This window comes from Sminthopsis crassicaudata, chromosome 2 (assembly GCF_048593235.1).
Source record: "Sminthopsis crassicaudata isolate SCR6 chromosome 2, ASM4859323v1, whole genome shotgun sequence".
NCBI classification, from domain to species: Eukaryota; Metazoa; Chordata; class Mammalia; order Dasyuromorphia; family Dasyuridae; genus Sminthopsis; species Sminthopsis crassicaudata.
Genome location: NC_133618.1, coordinates 206,361,553 through 206,381,253, shown reverse-complemented (window position 1 = coordinate 206,381,253; position 19,701 = coordinate 206,361,553). Strand labels below are relative to the sequence as shown.

The 19,701-nt window shown below is 32.8% G+C and overlaps 1 protein-coding gene across 3 annotated transcripts in view; it reads left to right on the top strand.

The window, feature by feature from the left end:
• Positions 1–12,222, top strand: part of YWHAQ (tyrosine 3-monooxygenase/tryptophan 5-monooxygenase activation protein theta) — a 31,585-nt gene extending 19,363 nt beyond the window's left edge. For all 3 annotated transcript variants that reach the window (XM_074288108.1, XM_074288110.1, XM_074288109.1), the window contains 4 exons: positions 5,919–6,042; positions 6,649–6,812; positions 7,282–7,377; positions 11,097–12,222. In XM_074288108.1, coding sequence (XP_074144209.1) covers positions 5,919–6,042; positions 6,649–6,812; positions 7,282–7,377; positions 11,097–11,156 — 444 coding nt within the window. In that variant the 3' untranslated portion in view covers positions 11,157–12,222. The remainder of the gene's footprint in view (positions 1–5,918; positions 6,043–6,648; positions 6,813–7,281; positions 7,378–11,096) is intronic.
• The last annotated feature ends 7,479 nt before the right edge of the window (positions 12,223–19,701 follow it).

Here is a 19,701-nt window from a genome sequence, read left to right as displayed (position 1 = left end):
TGTTTTCCTGACTTTCCTTACTTCAAGTATTTGTTAAATCATTGGATACAGTAGTCAGAGGCAGGAATCTGATCTCTCCTAATTATTTTTAAATCAAGTGCTCTTCACTATACTGAACTCTAAATATATAGTCCCTTGTGGGCAAAATAGAAGTAGGTAGGATATGGAATTTTTTTCCTTTTTTTTATCAATTTTTTTTGACAGTACATATGCATAAGTAATATTTTTTTTTTACATTATCCCTTGTCCCCTCCTTCCCTCCACCCCCTCCCCTAGATGGCAGGCATTCCCATACATATTAAATACCTTATAGTGTATCCTAGATACAATATATATGTGCAGAACCGAATTTTGTTGTTGTTGTTGCAAAGGAAGGATTGTATTCGAAAGGTAAAAATAATCTGGGAAGAGAAACAAAACAAAACAAAAAACAATGCTCACAGTTTACACTCATTTCCCAGTGTTCCTTTTCTGGGTGTAGCTGATTCTGTCCATCATTGTTCAATTGGAATTGGATTAACTCTTCTATGTTGAAGATATCCACTTCCATCAGAATACATCCTCATACAGTATCATTGTTGAAGTGTATAATGGTCTTCTACTTCGTTTCACTCTGCATCAGTTGATGCAAGTCTTTCCAAGCCTCTCTGTATTCCTTCTGTTGGTCATTTCTTACAGAACAATAATATTCCGTAACATTCATATACCATAGTTTACCCAACCATTCTCCAATTGATGGACATCCATTCATTTTCCAGTTTCTAGCCACTATGAAAAGGGCTGCCACAAACATTTTGTCACATACAGGTCCCTTTCCCTTCTTTAGTATTTCCTTGGGTGGGGTGTGGAATTTGCTTAGAACCTGATGGTTGATCATTGATTGAAGACTTAAAAGTGTTTTTCAGAAGCTAAAATGCCTATTTGACACCTACATTGATGTAAAGAGCTTGTGTCAGTTAAAAAAAAAAATAATTCTGTCCTAGAATTAATATTGGGGGGGGGGGTTGTCTGGTACTACATAGGTATCCTGGGGAAACCTTATCAAAAATATACTGATACCTTTGTTTTGAAAGGAAATTATTTAGAATAAGATGTATGTTTATTGTGCATATTTATTAGTCTTATCACCATACATGTTCATTAATTTGAAAATTTGTCATTACATTGTAAGTATTATCACGTCATAATTATGACATATTTTGAGAAAAAATTTTTTTGATCTAGTTCTTATACCATCTGTATAACGTGCCTTATTTCCTTCCTAAAGGAACTCTAAAGGTAAAATGTTCCTGAAGGAAAAGCTTCTCCCCCTTCCCCTTTTTTCCTCAGTTATGATCTGTCCTATTTGAAGTACTCTGTTAAGCACCTTATGTAAATAGAAATTCTAAGGAAAAGAATGGGGGGGGGACCTTCCATTAATCCTCTGAGCCTTCAAGCATCAGTGAAATAGCTTAAGGAAGTTTTTAAGGAGGAGCTATTATGTAATTTATAAGAATGTACTGATTTGGAAATATGGGGGATAACGGGACTCATGCCAGATTTTTAACTAAGACTAGGGAAGGCCCCTGACTAATAAAAATGCCAAATCAAATATTCTCTGTACAGACTTTCAATTAGCTTTCTTATCTGGAAGTTTTTTTTCTTAATCAAGCAGTCACTTGCCCCTGTTATGTATTATGTTTTTCATAATTTTTGAAAAGCCTAATTCTGAAGTTATGTATCTGAAGTAGCTGTATCCTATGTAACTATTATTAATCTGCTAGCATGCTTTGATCACATTGGTGAGCCATCTAGTAGAACCCATAATTGCTTTTGTAGTTTTTTTAATTGGGCTAATATGTAAATCTCTGCTATTGATAGCATATAGAGAGACAGAAGAATTATTCTGTACCTGTTGTTTCCTTCACAGAGAGCTAGTGGCATCTGACAAAGAACCATGATACCTGGCTGAAACTCCAGGATGGAAGTAATGCACAAGTCACTTTATAAAAGCCCAACACTGTAAATCGTACGTAACAGCTATATGCAAACTAGTAGTGAAAGTTAATATTTTTAGAAAAAAAATCTTTATTTGGCCTTTGTGGCCTAGTAGTTACTAATGAAGTAGCTATTTCACATATCATTAGAACCAACAGAAGGCAGAGGAGTAAGCAGTAGTACAGATCCCACAGAAGTATAAAATGATTAGTGGGGGAGGGGAAAACAATAGTTATAATATCTTTCTGTGCAAGTCTATGTTATTATTTTTCATCTATTAATCACCACGTTCCTCATTAGATTGCACCTTAAAAGTATAAAGCTATAAGTTTCTAATCAAAAGCTTTTAAAAAATATATGTATATATTTAGTGATGAACATTTTTCCAGAGAAGTCTACTTGATAAAATCTTTTCTGGCTGTCATTCATGTTGGCTAATATGGATATGAAAAAAAAGCTCTGAGATATAAACTGAAAAAATGATATAAAATGTTAATCTCTTATTCTGGGTTGTTGTCATAGATTAGTGAAGCTAAAAGTTAAAAACTGAATTTGTGACAATAATTTGGGTTATGGACAAGATGAATTTGCATATAACTAAGACTATAGTTAACACTTATCCAGTGATTTCATAAGATAACAGTTCTGATAGTGTAATTATTGTGTGGTGATCCCCAAATAAATTCTGAAGTTGCTGACATTTCCCCCTAGTGGCTGGGTTTGGCTGCCCACTAAGTTAACTTCTGATGATTGGTATTTCAGCTGGCAGAAACTTGTAGAGAGATATTTCCCATTTCAGTATATACATCTGTTGATGCTTTATCAAATTCTTTATTTAAATGTTTGTTAATGAAATTCTTGTGGAGTTCTAAAAATAAGCGTGAAGCACATTTCTTGAATTTCTTGAATGTTCTTTTTTTTTTTTTTTTTTTTTTTTGGAAAGAAGTAAAGGGGACAATAACATCAACTATGATTAAAAAGTTTTAAAATCTAAAATTTTTAACCATGAATTCTAAAAATTGTGGACATTTTAAAACAGTATTTAAACATGCTTTCTACCCATTGAACATATTTTTAAAGCAGTTATGCTAAAAACAAGTTTAATCAATTTTATGTAAAAGGCTACACATTTTTAATTTTGATTTCATTATTTACATAAAATAATTATTCATTGATAATTCTTGTCAAGTCTGTGAGAACTGGCATTTAACTGAATTATTCTCAAAATGTAATGTCGATTCAAGTATATATCTCCAAATCTGATCTGAGAGTTACATCTTTGATAGTTGCTCTCACCTGTAATCTTCTACATTTAAATGAAAAGAACATACTTTTATGTCACCAATTGGGTTGAAATTTTGCCCAGACTTTGGCTTTATAGCCAGAAATCTCAGGTGGTTATTCAATATTGATCTACTAGTATATGTGTGTACTAGATAATATAGGATATATTTAAAACTTTTTTTGCTAGAAAATAGCAGAACATGCAGCCTTTTTAGCTAAACCATCTTGTAATAAGTACAATTGACTTTAGATTGTAGCATGCTTTGTGCTTGTCAGGTACTTCATTATAATTACTGATTTTAAAATAACAACACAAGTTTCTGCTTAGTTATTTCCAACAAATAGATCTACTAAAATTACATTGTTGTGCAAATACTCAAAAGCTTTATCACTAATTGGTATGTTGGTGAAAGTATCTCTAGTGAACCAAACTAATTTAAGATTTATAAAACCTTTGATAGATTATACCGTTTAATGGTGCCAAAGGTACTGATGGTATCACAGAAGTAAAAACACTAATTTACCAAGTAATATCAATTTCTTAGATAATTTTAGGTTTTTATTTGAAGTATTTTATCTTACTTTAGAAAGATCAAGATTCAGGAGATTATACCATGGTCCTGGTTTTTTGTTTCTGTGAGATTGCTGCCAGATTTTTGGCAAGTCATTTTAACTCCTTAATCTTAGTTACCTCATCTTAATAAAAGAAATTCACAGTCTTAGTGCACAATCAATTGCGCTCTATCAATTCAAATTACCATTTGTAATTTAATGGATTCATTTGATCAAAATTTATTTTCATAACAAGTGAGAACTTTACATTTTTGATATGGTAAATATTAATAGATTTAATTCATATAAACAGAAGCTCTTTGAGTAGTCCTCAAGAGCTAAAAGAAATCAACTTAGATAAATCTGAGTTGCCTAAGGCACAGAAAAGTAAAGTGATTTACCTAGAATCACAAAAGTAGATTTAAGATAGGAATTGAACCCAGGGTTTGGCGGGTTTTTTTTTTTTTTTTTTAACTGCCACTATTTTTTATGAGATGTGAATATCTTTCATATAACTTTTTACTTTTAGCACTTACAAATTTATGGTATAAGTTTGTGGGGTAGAAGTTGTTAGTAAGCATTAAGGATTATATAATTAGAATTTGGTTTTCTTGAATGTTTAAGCTATTTTTAAGTAATTAAAATACTTTTCCCTGACTTTTATACATCTTTATATGTATAAACCCTTCTATAAATAAATTCCAAATTAGTGGAAATGGATTAATGAGTTTTTGCTGTGTTCTTAACCCGAGTTGTATTCTACAAATATTGGCTACATCTTGACTACTGTAGGTCAAATTCTATCAGTCCCAAGGAGCTGTTTTATTTTACCTTTCTCCTAAGAGTTGCTAATCATTTGGGCTTTGAAATTTTACCAACATACTTTATAAAATTTTAATCATATGGAAATTGTCTTGTTATTTATACTGGTGTAGAATTTGGTGGATGAGTGATAATAGCATATTTCTTCAACTCATTTAACAAGTTTTGTTTCTGCTTGATTGTATGTTAGTGGCTCTCTGGTCAATATTGAAGACATGAAAGATACTGAATACACAACAGAGTATAGTAAAAATCTATATATATGTAGATCCCTATTTTTTTAAAATCCACAACAAGGGCGGGAAATGATTAAATATGATAACAATTCTAAAGAAAGATTTAGTACCATTACAGTTACTTAACAACTTTCCTTTTTAAACTGACATCATCTTAAATATATTGGGAATAACCTTCAATAGTAGCATTAGTATTTGAATACCTTTCAATTTATCATGTGACACACCTAGAAAGTAACTCTTAAAATTTTTCTAGTTATCCTGCCTAGAAATCATGTGGGCCTGAATCAGAATAAAAACTACAACTTTAATTCCTAAGTATTCCTAAAGCCAAAAGTTAGTCTCCTTCCAAAGAATACTGGAAGTTAATTTTTCTCAATAGAATTCATTAGAATACAAAGAAACTCACTTAAATCAACCTCTTAGCAGTTTTGATCTGGTTATCCTGTCAGGTCCCAGCTTTGATATTACATTATTTTTACTCTCTTTTGCCTAGAGCATCAACTTCAAATGCTTTTGACTTCAAGGACGATTAATTTTTTAAAAGGTTTTATCTGGAGACTCGGAGTTTCATTTGTATGATGATGTTGTTTTTAAACTAATCATACACTTTTCTCTCCTCCTCCCCCCCCAAAAAAAAATAAAAAGAGGTACATATGTTGCCATGTCTTCTCTTTTTTTTAAAGGAGATTTATCTTTCTGTACTTTCTACCTCCTGGATCATCAGGAGGGTGTTTTACAGCATCTCTAATTTCTACAAAGTGTAATATGTTATAATGTTGGCTTTGGAACCAGATTTTTGCCACAGGCAAATTAGTACTAAGATTTCTCTCCTCTCCTACTATCCCCACAAATAAAGTAAATGCAGAAGCAAACTGATTCCTGTCTTCTAAATATTTGCTGTATAGTGATTGGTGTAGTGTTACCATTCAATTAGTAGGTAAAATATACACCACCACATAGAAATGTGTATAATTATAAATTGTTGCATATAATTAAATAACTTTTAGTTATATCTAGCTGTATTGTATGATATTTTTCTTTCAGGAATTGTTGGATAAGTTTTTAATAGCCAATGCGACTAATCCTGAGAGCAAGGTCTTCTATCTGAAAATGAAGGGAGACTACTTCCGATACCTTGCTGAAGTAGCCTGTGGCGATGACCGAAAACGTAAGCATATTCCTGATGCAGTTAGCTATGAACTAGGTTTTCTAAGCAGCTACTCAGGCAAAGATCTAGATTCCCTAATACCCCCAAATAATGGGAAGAGATTTTATATATATAAGAAGGGCATAAAAATGTGTTCTGGAATCTGTGAAGGAAAAATAATCTTTTCTTCTCTTTTGAATATAACAAGTTCAGGGATCTGATTTCATCCATTGTGGGTATTTCTTTCACCTTACAGAATGCAGAATTTGTTTCAGAGAATTGCTGTGCAGCAAGCAATATTGTGACATTTAAAAGACCCTTTCAGAAATTGAGGGGCTATAGGATCACTGTAATTTAAATCTTAATTTTTTTTTTCTGCCTTTCACCAAACTAAATCAAACACAAGACTAAGCTGATCTTTATATATAATAAATGCTAAGTAGATTAATTTTTGTTATTTCTATCATGTTGTTAAATAAGAGTTCTGAATGAAAACTAAAGTAATAAATCTCCTAAAAGAAAAGTTTCTTTCACCAAAACTTTGGCTCACATGTCAGAAGATGCTAAATAAATAATCTGGGTAAGAATTGTTAGTCTTGTATTTTTTTTTTTTTTCTCCCTTTACAGAAACAATAGATAATTCCCAAGGAGCTTATCAAGAAGCATTTGACATTAGCAAGAAAGAGATGCAACCTACACATCCAATTCGCCTGGGGCTAGCTCTTAATTTTTCTGTATTTTACTATGAGATCCTTAATAACCCAGAGCTTGCCTGCACATTGGCTAAAACAGTAAGTATTAGAAATGTGAATCTTTTGAAATGTTTATAAAAGTTAATTCCAGGTGTTTCATAGAAATGTTTTAATGGGCTTTTTGTTCCATTTCTTCTTCCCTTCATCTCTCATACATACAAACCTCCCCAAAACCCCCCTCCTCTTACACACACAATCCATCAATTTTTAAAACTATTTCTTTTCTTTCCTATTCCCAGTTTTCTTTTGATTATTAAACAGTTCGTGATCAAATTTTCAGATGTTCTTCTTGATTTGAATTTGAGTTTTAAAATGTTGAAGTAATTTCTTAAATATCTCTAAGTTAATTCTGTGAGTTCAGTACTATCCATAATCTCGGAATAATATTTTGTGTACATTGGGAGTATTTTAAAATAAAATAATCAGGACATTATTTTTTTAAAGACATCTGAAATTTACAACTTGAAAAATGTTTATAAATACAAATGACTGCTATGTTTTTTACCAGGCTTTTGACGAGGCTATTGCAGAACTTGATACACTGAATGAAGACTCCTACAAAGACAGTACCCTTATCATGCAGTTGCTTAGAGACAACCTAACAGTAAGTTGTTTTTTAATATTGCTTATCTTTCTGTAGTCAAAATAAAAGTATTAAGGAAACATCTGAAACTTTTCATAGTTTTTGAAGGTATCATGCTGATTTAGGTAGGTGGGTTAGTTTTGAGGGGAAAAAGGGATAGAACTAGAATAGAAACTAAACTGGGAGGGAAAGTGAACTGAACATTTGAGTATTATATACTTCAGTGTAAATAGGGATAGATTTTTCATCTCCCTGTATCCTACAAGACTTTGTACTAGGGTAAGATTATTAAAATTCCTTCCTCAGTGATTGATGTCTCTGGGATGGTATTATAACTATCTCTAATAGCTTGATAAATAGTAACTAATTATTTTAGGATTTTGTCTGTAATATTTTTATAGAAGGCTATATTCTCTCATGGCATTGGGCACTTGAAGAGGGTATAGGGGAAGCAGTGTGGTATAGTACATAGAGAACTGGGACTTTTCAGTGGCCCATAAATTGCAGAGAAGATGCTGGCTTATATCATCAGTGAAGGATGTTCCCTTATCTTGATCATAGTCTGTCTAGTCCTTATCATCCTTCCCTCACTTATAATTTTATCTGTATTTTTATATGCTAATTTTGAAACAGACTAAGAGAATGGGGACTTGTTAGCAAGATAGAAAATTATTCATTTATTTGAGGGTTGCTCCAGAGAGAGTATAAATTGAGAGCTTAAGGGATTTTACAATTAAAGGTATAATTTTATACATCAGCATATCTGGATGAAAGTAGAAATAATAAATGATATGATATTGGTGTGGTTTTGAGGGGACAATCTGATACATAGACCAAAATCTTAATCGTAGGTATATTTTGGTTAAATAAGTATATGCAATTGGGATATAAATAACTATGGGCTAAATTGTTTCTATTCCTTATATTAGAGGCAAAATGAAAATGACAAACACTTTGATACAAAAGTATCTAAGGGGTCCTAGAGTAAAATGATATGCTTAATAACATTTGTTAATACCATCTCAAACTTAATTTAGCTAGTTAATTTCAGTAGTAGATTCTTTTACAATTAACTTATGATATATGTGGTATTTAAAACTTAAGAGATCAACTTTATTTTTTTTCTGCTTAATTTCTGTTTTCCCCAGTTACATGTAAAGTTACATGTAAAAAACATGGGAAGAGAGGATTATATATGTACTTTTTTTTTTTTTTTTTTTTTTTGTCAATTTTCTTATAAATCATGTTGGGAGGGGGAAAAAAGTGAACAAAGCATGTATTAATTTACATTCAGTTCTCCATAGCTGGCTCTCTGGATGCAGATGTCATTTTCCATTGTTTATTGGGATTACCTTCGATTACTGAATCCTTAAGAAGAATTAAGTCTCTATCATAGTTGATCATTGAGCAGACTTGCTAAGCAATTTTATTTCTATACAAAGACATAAAGTATAGAAACTTTGTTTTGTGTTACCAAAACCCTAAAATTAAGACCTTTTTTTTTTTTTCCCCCCAAGCTCTGAGTAATCTTGTATTAGGTAATGGTACTTAGGTAAAATGACATTTGTCTCAACTTCATCAATAATTCTGTTCAGTTTGATAAAGTGAAAAGGAGCAGAGTAAATGGGTATATAGTCATTATTCTCCAAATACAGAAGATATCTGTAATTATTTGGACAGAGGGTTCCAGTGTAGAGAAAATCTTATCAGATGTTGTTACAAGGTAAAAGTAGTTACTGAAGACTTATTGCTACCAAGATGTGCCCTAAGTCCAAATATTAGTCTTTTTTGTTGTTGATCAAATTGAAAATGTTTTCATGAACAAAAAGCAAAAAGATTATATGAAAAATTAACATTGGTAGTACTAAATTACCCATATTGTCCCTTTTGATTTCGTTCTGATTTCTTCTGATTTTTATTGATGCTCTTTTCATTTTTGTTTCACTTTTATTTCACTTTTCCCCATTCCTCACCTCCCTAACATCTCTATCTCTCCCCCAAAAACAAACATATAGGTATTACCAAGCAGAACATATCCATCCACACATTGACTATGTCTGAAAATGTAGAATATTATTAGCTCTCTGCCAAAAGTGTGGAAAATGTGTTTTGTGAACATTAAGTCCTCCTTGGAGTAAAAGTTTTCAATCTCTTTTTCTACAGGAAAAAGAATATACCTTTCTTGTGGCTATAGCATGTGTGGGCATGTGTGCACACATAACACATATACTAGCACATGTGTTTGTATTGCTTTGCACATAGGTCTTCATAATGTTAATTTGATTGAGTGGCAATAGTCTTCTTGTTTAATCACAGTTATTTGATGATTAATTTTTGCCCTAATGCTAGATGTTTTAGGGAATACAGAGGTAAGCATAAGACTTGGTTGCTCCCTTCAGGGGGCTAATTAATTAGCTGAGGAGACAATCACATGAAATAAATGATGTTACAGAAAAAAAGAAGTAATTAAATGTTAGACAATACTAGAAGGAATAATTAGAAAATACCCCAAGACTGAGAAATTTTCCATTTCTATGGTTAGAGGACCAAGAGGAAGAAGGTAAACTATTGCGAGAAACAGAAGAATCTTTATTTCAGAGAAAGAACTACAATAGTATATCCTTATAAATGTTTTAAAAGTGGATCTCTACTTATGTTTGGTTTGAAGGTAAAAGGGCAGAAGCCCTCATATCCCCAAAACACCTTCAAAGCTTAAAGAAATATTTGTATCAGTAAGTTTTGCCTGTTTCTCAACAACTAATAAAATCTTAGTTACATTTAAAAAAAAATACATTGAATGGGGGCAGCTAAGGTGGCACAGTGAATAGAGCACCAGCCTTAAAGTCAGGAGAACCTGAGTTCAAATCTGGCCTCAGATATTTAACACTTTCTAGCTGCGTGACCCTGGGCAACCCAACTGATTAGCAAAAAAAAAAAAAAGTTAAGAAACATCTTAGAGGTGATCATCCATCTTCTGACACTCCCATATGGATAAGGATTTTATTCTATGTGTCATCCTTGATGTAAATGGTCATTAGGTTTTCACTTGGTTATGTTGAGTCAGAGAGCTCTTTTATAAGATAGCTTAGTTTTTATATAAATACTTTTTTTTTTTTTTTTAATTTTTATTTTTTTATTTTTTTTTAGTTCTGGCACTACACAAAACAAGGCCACATCCTCTTCTGTATAACACAACAGACCTTTAACTATTTGAATACAGCTATAGCACTAATTACTATTTTAAAAGTTTTGTTTAGCCTAATTAAATTTTTTTTCAAATAATTATTTTTAAGGCAAACGGTTCAAGTTTCTTAGCTGGGTAAGAACATTGTTTCAAAGGATACCAAAGTGATTTCATGCTTATAGTTGAGCATAACTTTTTTCACCCTTTTTTTTTAAAATGGTATTTTATTTTTCCAAATACATGCAAAGATCAGTTTCAACTTTCATAAAACCTTATGTTCCAAATTTTTCTTTTTCTCCTCTCTCCCCAAGACAGCAAACAGTTTGATATAGGTTAAATGTATGTAATTATTCTGAACATTTCTGTAATCATCAGAGCATAACTTTTAAGCCAAAAGATTGATATTTTCAGGATGTTTATATAGTGCTATACAAAGAAATTTATTAAATTTAGAACATGTTTAGTGAAATAACTTAATTATATTTTATTAAGAGACATGGCATGATAATTAAATGTATCTAAAAATAACAATTCATTGTGGTTCTTTTCTTTTTAGTTATGGACATCAGACAGTGCAGGAGAAGAATGTGATGCTGCAGAAGGTGCAGAAAATTAAAATTCATACAGGGTATCATCTTCCTTTCTCTCAAGAAACCTTTTTACACGTCTCCATTCCTTATAGCTCCACTTGGATTTCCTATAGCAAAAGAGAACCCATCCATGTGTATGGAAATCAATCGTTTATAGTCTTTTCACACTGCAGCTTTGGGAAAACTCCATTCCTTGATTTGTGTTTGTCCTGACCTTCCTGGTGTGCGGTTACTGCTGTAGAAAAGTATTAATAGCTTCATTTCATATAAACATAAGTAATTTCCGAACACTTATGTAGAGGACTAAAGTGTATCTGGTATTTAAAAATCTGAACCAGTTCTGCAAGTGACTGTGTTTTGTATTACAGTGAAGATATGAAAATGTAGTTAAATACACCTCAAGTGTTTTACATAGCTTCCTCCCCCTTTCCCCCCCAATCCCCATATCCCCACCTTATTTTTCAGGGTGGGTTGGGTTTTTTGTTTTGTTTTGTTTTGTTTGGTTGGTTTTGTTTTTGTTTTTTTCCCAGCAAACATGCTCTTTTTATATATTCCTTTTAAGGAGGAATCTGGAAGTATTGGGTCAAATGGAAACATGTTTGGCATTTTCGAGTTAGGGATCACTTGCTAAAATATGCCTACTGTAAGATAAGTCCTGTGACAGCACAAAGTTTTCTTAATCTTCAGTTGCTGCTGTTTCATTTGACAATTTCCCTCTCAATAAAAATTCACTCACACTCCTGCCTTTGTAGTTCCGGTGTCCACTTTACTATGTAATAGAAGTAGCATGTAACTACCAGAATACAAATGTTACTTTTGGCAAATTAAAGTGCATGTCATTTCTTAATACACTAGAATGGGGGAAACCATTGGAATACACCAGTCCAGGCCTAACATTTTTTAGTACTTTTCCATGCAGATTTGTGCACATGTGAGAGGGTGTCACGTTTGTCCAGTGATTGTTACTTAGAAAGTTTGGACCACTATTGTGTGTTGCTAATCATTGATTGTAGTCCCAAAAAAGCCTTGTGAAAATGTTATGCCCTATGTAACAGCAAAGTAACATAAAATAAAATTACATTTTATAAACCATTTACTCTTGCTTCGTAAGAATTACATATGATTATTTTAAAAGTCAAATTATCTGATAGAGTACTTTCACCTTTAAATGTAGTTGACCTCAGAATATTGCTTTGTATGTAAAAACTGAACCCATATATCTGCCTTTTGTGACTCTTTCCCAATAGAAGACCATCTTTGTGGAACTGACAGAAATTATAGCTTTGGAAATGTACAACATGGAATTTTGAAAGAAAGGGATTTTTTCTTCATTCCTTTTGGCCCCTTTCTATCCTTCTTAGCAATATATCTGACATATACTTGGTTTTTAATTAATTCTTGACTTTTTCTGGGAAACATGTTTAAAAATTCTCAGTGACTATCTTTTTTCTTCCTATGTGAGCAGTATATGATTAATACAGAATGAAATCTTGGTATCTTAAATAGAAAAATTTTAACATGATGCCACACTTTTAGATTAATGGTTAAATTAAGTAGTTTAGCTGTAAAATACATTCCTTCATAAGGGCTTAGTTTCACTAAAAATTCACTTTTAGCTTTTTGGAATTCAATTAATTTTGCTTTTGTCATTGTGGCCCATTTGATTACATTTTAAATTGACCTGAAAGCACACACAATTCAAGTAAGATCCACTCTACCCACCCCATTTTCCCCATTGATCACGGAAAGAACATTTCAAAATACTTGAGCCCACTGTACTCAATACAGATGTATGCCACCTACATAGTTTTAACATAATTAACATCATAATTATGTTTTTGGTTACCTGTTTGAGAATGTTCCTAAAGAGAAAAACTTTCTTCATTCCTTTTGGCCCCTTTTTATCCTTCTTAGCAATATATCTGACATATACTTGGTTTTTAATTAATTCTTGACTTTTTCTGGGAAACATGTTTAAAAATTCTCAGTGACTATCTTTTTTCTTCCTATGTGAGCAGTATATGATTAATACAGAATGAAATCTTGGTATCTTAAATAGAAAATTTTTAACATGATGCCACACTTTTAGATTAATGGTTAAATTAAGTAGTTTAGCTGTAAAATACATTCCTTCATAAGGGCTTAGTTTCACTAAAAATTCACTTTTAGCTTTTTGGAATTCAATTAATTTTGCTTTTGTCATTGTGGCCCATTTGATTACATTTTAAATTGACCTGAAAGCACACACAATTCAAATAAGATCCATTCTACCCACCCCATTTTCCCCATTAATCACGGCTAGATGACTTCTCAGATACATTTACCAGGGATTCTTTTTCATGAAGTGGAACTGAATGGCCACTGGGGTCCTTCCAACTCTTAAAGTTCTGTGATTCTGTTACTAGGATTGAACTTGAACTTTAGTAATCTGTTTTGGAAAGTTAATTTGAAATTAGCCCAAAAATTGGTTAAATCTTTGGAACTGGAACTCAACCCTCCTAAGATTTATCCAATTTTTTTGGCTAATTTCAAATTAACTTTCCAAAACAGATTAAGATTTTGCAATTAATTCCATTGCTGATTTTTTTTTTTTTTTAAACGTGTGTTTGTTTTACATTTATTTTGGGACTCAAAACTAATTTGCTATAACGGCAATTTTTGGGGTCATTGAATACTGCCAAAAATAGACATAGGGCTTTTTATATTTAACCAGTCATTTTTGTTGTAGCATTCATTTCACCATCTGAAATACTTATCTTGAATTTTTATTTTAGACTATTAAATTGTTGAGCGTTTATAAAAGAAAAGATGTACATTTGATTATTGCTTCAGATACCCAAAGGAATGTGATTTTGAAGAAGTCATTAAAGTTTCTTATCCTTAATTTCCTTAAATATCATTGATGACAAAACAATTCCAAAGGGAAGATAGCAGAGATAATACATTACAGTATAAGATCTTAGGGTTTGAAATAGGCTGATTACTTTAGAAATCTGTCACCTAGGCTAAACTTCTCATTTTATAAATGAGAAAAGCGGTCTAGAGACCTAGTAGATTTTGCCAAGATAAAGCTCTAGGTAGCATAACCAGATTTGTAACCAAAATCCTGTAATTAAATCCAAAGCCCCTTAAGCTATATATTCTCAGATTATGCTGGTGAATATACTTGGGATGTATAACAATGTATGTGGCATAGATTGTACTTCCCATTGTGACTTCAGTCCATTTCTTCCCATAAATTCTCCAGAAAACTTAACTGTTTTCAAGGCTTGCTTTCAAGTCTCTTGACACTAACTAGAATTCTCATGATGTAAATGGCCCACTTGGTTCATCTCTCTTTTTTTTTTTTTTACATTTTTGATATATTGTACCTATTCTTGACTGCCATGTGACCTCATTACTGTTTGTATAACACTACTTTAGTTCTTAGAATGCTATGGCATTAAAGATAATAGTCTTTGTTTTAGAGAGAAATTTAAGGTTAAAAGCACCATAATTTCCCCAAAACAATCTAGGCCTATTCTCCAATTCAGGTTCCATCCATTTTTTAAGTCACAGTTCTATAATGCTGAGCTTGATTCGTTTAAATTCTTTTTAAGTGAACATAGATCTCTTAGATTGCATTCAAGAATCTGATGAAGTCAGTGCAGTGTCATCTGCAACCAGTAGCATTTAGAATATTTCACTGTAGGGAATCCCTTTTCAATTTGGAATCTTGCCAGTTAACCTATAATAGAAAATAGCTTTAGCGAACATATCTGCCCATTTTATGCCTTTTTTTTAAAAGGTCATATAAAAATATTCCTATTCAATCTTTCAAGTTTGTTGGACTCTAAATTTTGATTAGCTGAAGTGGACCAGCACTGCTCTTCAGGAAATTGTGGGCCTGAATTAAACATGTTTTGAAATGGTAGCTCAGTGTGATTTGCTCTAAAGATGAAGTTTAGAATTTCATCCATTTGTTAAGTTGGAAGATAGCCAGCTGATTGGTTAGATTCATTGTCTATCTCTCCCACCCCTTAATTATGAGGGATCAAATCTAAATATCTGAGATACTTGACAAATAAAAGTAGGCTTTGTGCTGCCAGTAACAGAAATGAGCAGTTTATCTGTCTTTCCTTTCAGCTTGGTTTCCCATTTCTCTATGCTAGTTGGAAACCATTAAAAGTCTAGCAAACTGTTAAAACTTCAAGTTAGAAGACAGCTTTGGAGTCAGGAGCCCTGCTCCTTGACCATCTGAACAGGTTACTTCCCATCTATAAAGTGGAGATAAATTATTAACTCCATCCCAGGGTTGACAATTAAATGAAATAATTGTGCTTAGCACAATGCCTGGCATGTAGTAAGTGCTAAATAAATATTATTAGTCCCTTGATTCTCTTGAAACAACTTGGCAAGTAAAAGTAATCCTGGGTCCTTGCAATTCTCCATTAAAGGTAAAGGACATTGATGTAACAAAAGAACGTCCCCCCATGATTTAACCAGAGATTGCACATCCCCTCCCACCCAAACATTTTTTTTTTAAATAATAGTTTTTATTTACCAGATATTTGCATGGGTAATTTTACAACATTGACAATTGTCAAAACTTTTGTTCCAATTTTCCCCCTCCTTTCCCCCCCCCCCACCATGGCAGGTTGACCAATACATGATAAATATGTTAAAAGTATAAATTAAATACAATATATGTATCCATATCCAAACAGTTGTTTTGCTGTACAAAAAGAATCAGACTTTGAAATAGTGTACAATTAGCCTGTGAAGGAAATGAAAAATGCAGGCAGACAAAAATAGAGGAATTGGGGATTCTATGTAGTGGTTCATAGTCATCTCCCAGAGTTCTTTCGCTGGGTGTAGCTGGTTCAGTTCATTACTGCTCTATTGGAACTGATTTGGTTCATCTCATTGTTGGAGAGGGCCACGGCCATCAGAATTAATCATCATACAGTATTGTGGTTGAAGTATATAATGATCAGGAGCTCATTTCACTCAGCATCAGTTCATGTAAGTCTCTCCAGGCCTTTCTGAAATCGTCCTGTTGGTCATTTCTTGCAGAATAATATTCCATACTATTCATATACCACAATTTATTCAGCCAATCTCCAATTGATGAACATCCACATAGTTTCCAGTTTCTGGCCACCATAAAGAGAGCTGCCACAAACATTCTTGCACATACAGGTCCTTTTCCCTTCTTTAAGATCTCTTTGGGATACAAACCCAGTAGCAACATTGCTGGGTCAAAGGGTATGCATAGTTTGATAACTTTTTGAGCATAGTTCTAAATTGCTCTCCAGAATGGCTGGATGTATTCACAATTCCACCAACAATGTATCAGTGTACCTGTTTTCCCACATCCCTCCAACATTCTGCATTACCTTTCCCTGTCATTCTAGCCAATCTGACAGGTGTGTAGTGGTATCTCAGACCAACCATTCTTTTTAATAGCAAATATGTATATATATGTATGCTATATATATGTATACTATACACACACATATGTATATGTTTAAAGTTCTCAATGCTTTACACTTCTTGTCTAATTTGATTTATATGATATTCATGTGAGGCAAATTATTATATAGATCAAGAAACTGCAGCAGAGGGTTAAGTGGTCTTTCCTAGATCACACCGAATGTTTGAGGCAGAATTCAAATTCAGATCCTCCTGTTTCCAGGGCTAGTATTCATTATACTACTTTACTCTTGTAACTGATTTCTAGATTTAGGAAATAATTAGATAAAGATCTTTATTTCTTTTAGATTTCACCAGACATGCTGATTTGGCTGATTGATCTGCAATCAGTTTGAGCATTTCATATGGAAGCCCAACCTCCTAGGAAGAAGGAAACAATGACATCCAAGGAATTACAATATTGACTGCTTTCTGACAGAAAAATTTGGATTTCTATTATTTCAAAATAGGCAACTCTACTACAATTGGGTAGGGTCCATTTCAGAAATGTGACAATTTGTGTTTAGAGAAGGTCTTGAGAGAACTCTCATGTTGATGCAGTCAGCAACTGCTTCAAGAAGTAGTATTAGATTCAGTGGCTTATAAAGTAATAGCCATTCTTCTGTACTTTTCTGGGCCTGCTCCTTTTAATACTTATATAAATGGGCATGGGAGACTTTAAAATGGCAGAATGCATGTGGAGATGAGCATGAATGCCAAGAACAGAAGTTTTATTAAAACTTAAAAGCCATAAAGAACCTTAAATTGGAATTCTAGGACATTAGCAAGTAGAAGGTCAATGTATGAGAATTCGAGAAACTGGTGGTTTTTAATCCAGAGGAGACTTATGGATGGGATGTATGAATGGCATGATTGAGGTATCAGCCTTCAAGTACTTGTGAAAGAAAAAGAAAAGAATTAAACTTAAGTTGGACCTAGAGTGACAAACCAGGAGGAATGAATTGGAAGGCAGATTTCAGCTTGATATATGAAAGCTGGAATAAGAGGAACTTATTAACTTACTATTCCAAAAGTAGAAAAGTCTGCTTATGAGATAGTAGATTGACATTATTGATCTCAGAATTGGAAGGGCCTTTAGATGCCATTCAATTAAAACACTGCCTAAGAATCCCCTCCATACTATTCCCAGCAAATAAATGGTCGTCCAGCTTTAAAGTCTAAAATTTTTAAGTAAGGGGAAATATATTGGTATTGGTTTTCAAAAAAAAACCCATTCCACTTTTGAGTTGTTAGGAAGTTTTTTTAAATTTCCTATCAAGATTAATTTCTTTTAATTATCTACCCATTTGTTTGCTCCTACATTTGTCATATGACAGGAAAATAATGTTAATTTTCTTCCATGACACCCTTCAAATCCTTTATTCCCCTCAGTCATTTTTTAATTTATTGTTTCCAGTTGCCACACATTTTCCTCACCCGTTAAAACAATGACTATATGCAAAGTCAAGAAAGATTCTCACAGTGATCATGCCCAAAAATGTAGACCTCATTCTAGATCTTAAATCCATCACTCAAGAGGTGGGTAGAATGCTTAAATCATTGGTGCATGAATGTTGGTAAGTCATCTTGATCAGAAGTTCAATATTGTTAATGATCTGGTTCTGCATTCTGTATCAGTTTATATAAGTAATTGTTAATAATGAGATTTAGTGGAAAGATACTTAGGTGAGGCAAATATCAAGTCTTAGGAGTGAAACTTAGTTCATTTGGAAAAATTTACGTCAAAGATGGCTTCCTTAATGAGCAGGGACATCTCTGCTTGAACCAGTTCTGCTCAAAACCAGAAATGTGTGTTTTCAGAGCTTTTGAAAAATAAACTGAAATGTAAAGGTTCTATTCTGACCCATTCCTGAGCGGCTGTTCCTGTATTCTGCCAAGGCTATTCTTCTGTCTGAAGGTCTACACATGCTTTCAAAGTCATTAGATTTCAGACAGTATTCTAAATTCCAAAGTAAAATGTAGGTAGAATTCAAAAAGCCTTTCTGGTTTGGGAAGACTGCCTCACTCGAGAGAAGTATTACAACATCCATAAATGCATTCCCAAGGAATGAACAAATAAATTGGTCCTTACGAGCCTTCAGACAGGAAATCTTCCTGATTAGGTGATAAGTTTTTAAAAGGCATTGAAATTATCTTTAAAAAATAAACACAGTACGAAGTGGTGGCAGTGTTTGGGGATGACTAGCTGTAAATGACTTTGCTATTCACAGTAGTACAATTTTCCACTACTCTGTAGGACTTATGATGAAAAATCCTATACATACCAGAGAACAAACGGATTGTGTCCAAATACAGAGTGAAAGATTCTGTAAAAAAAAATATAGAACCTTTTTTTCCAGAGGTGAAGAGATTTAGTGTGAAACATTACATTTATTGTCACATCCTGTTTTGTTGGATAATTTTGCCGAGCTGCTTTTTCTTTTCTTTTTTTTATTTGCTACAAAAGAGGACTTCCTGTATGAGAGAGGAAATGATAACTCAAGACAGTGATGCCCAGAAAATGCCAACAAAACTAAAAATTAGAAACTTGTATATAACATATCAGATAGCCTCTATCAGAAACAAATTAAGGAGTGAAACAAGGTTGCCCACTATCACCATTACTATTCAGTATAGTACTAGAAACTCTAGCCTTGGCAATAAGAGCCGAGAAAGAGATCCAAGGAATTAGAGTAGGAAATGAAGAAATCAAATTGTCACTTTTCGCAGATGACATGATGGTATACTTAGAGAACCCCAAAGACTCTGCTAAAAAGCTATTAGAAATAATTCAGAATTTTAGCAAAGTTGCAGGATACAAAATAAATCCACATAAATCATCAGCATTTTTATACATTAACAACACAATCCAACAGCAAGAGATACAAAGAGAAATTCCATTCAAAATAACAGTCGATAGTATAAAATATTTGGGAATATATCTACCAAAGGAGAGTCAGGAATTATATGAGCAAAATTACTTGCCACAAAAATAAAGTCAGATTTAAATAATTGGAAAGACATTCAGTGTTCTTGGATAGGCCGAGCGAATATAATTAAGATGACAATACTCCCTAAACTAATCTATTTATTTAGTGCTATACCAATCAGACTTCC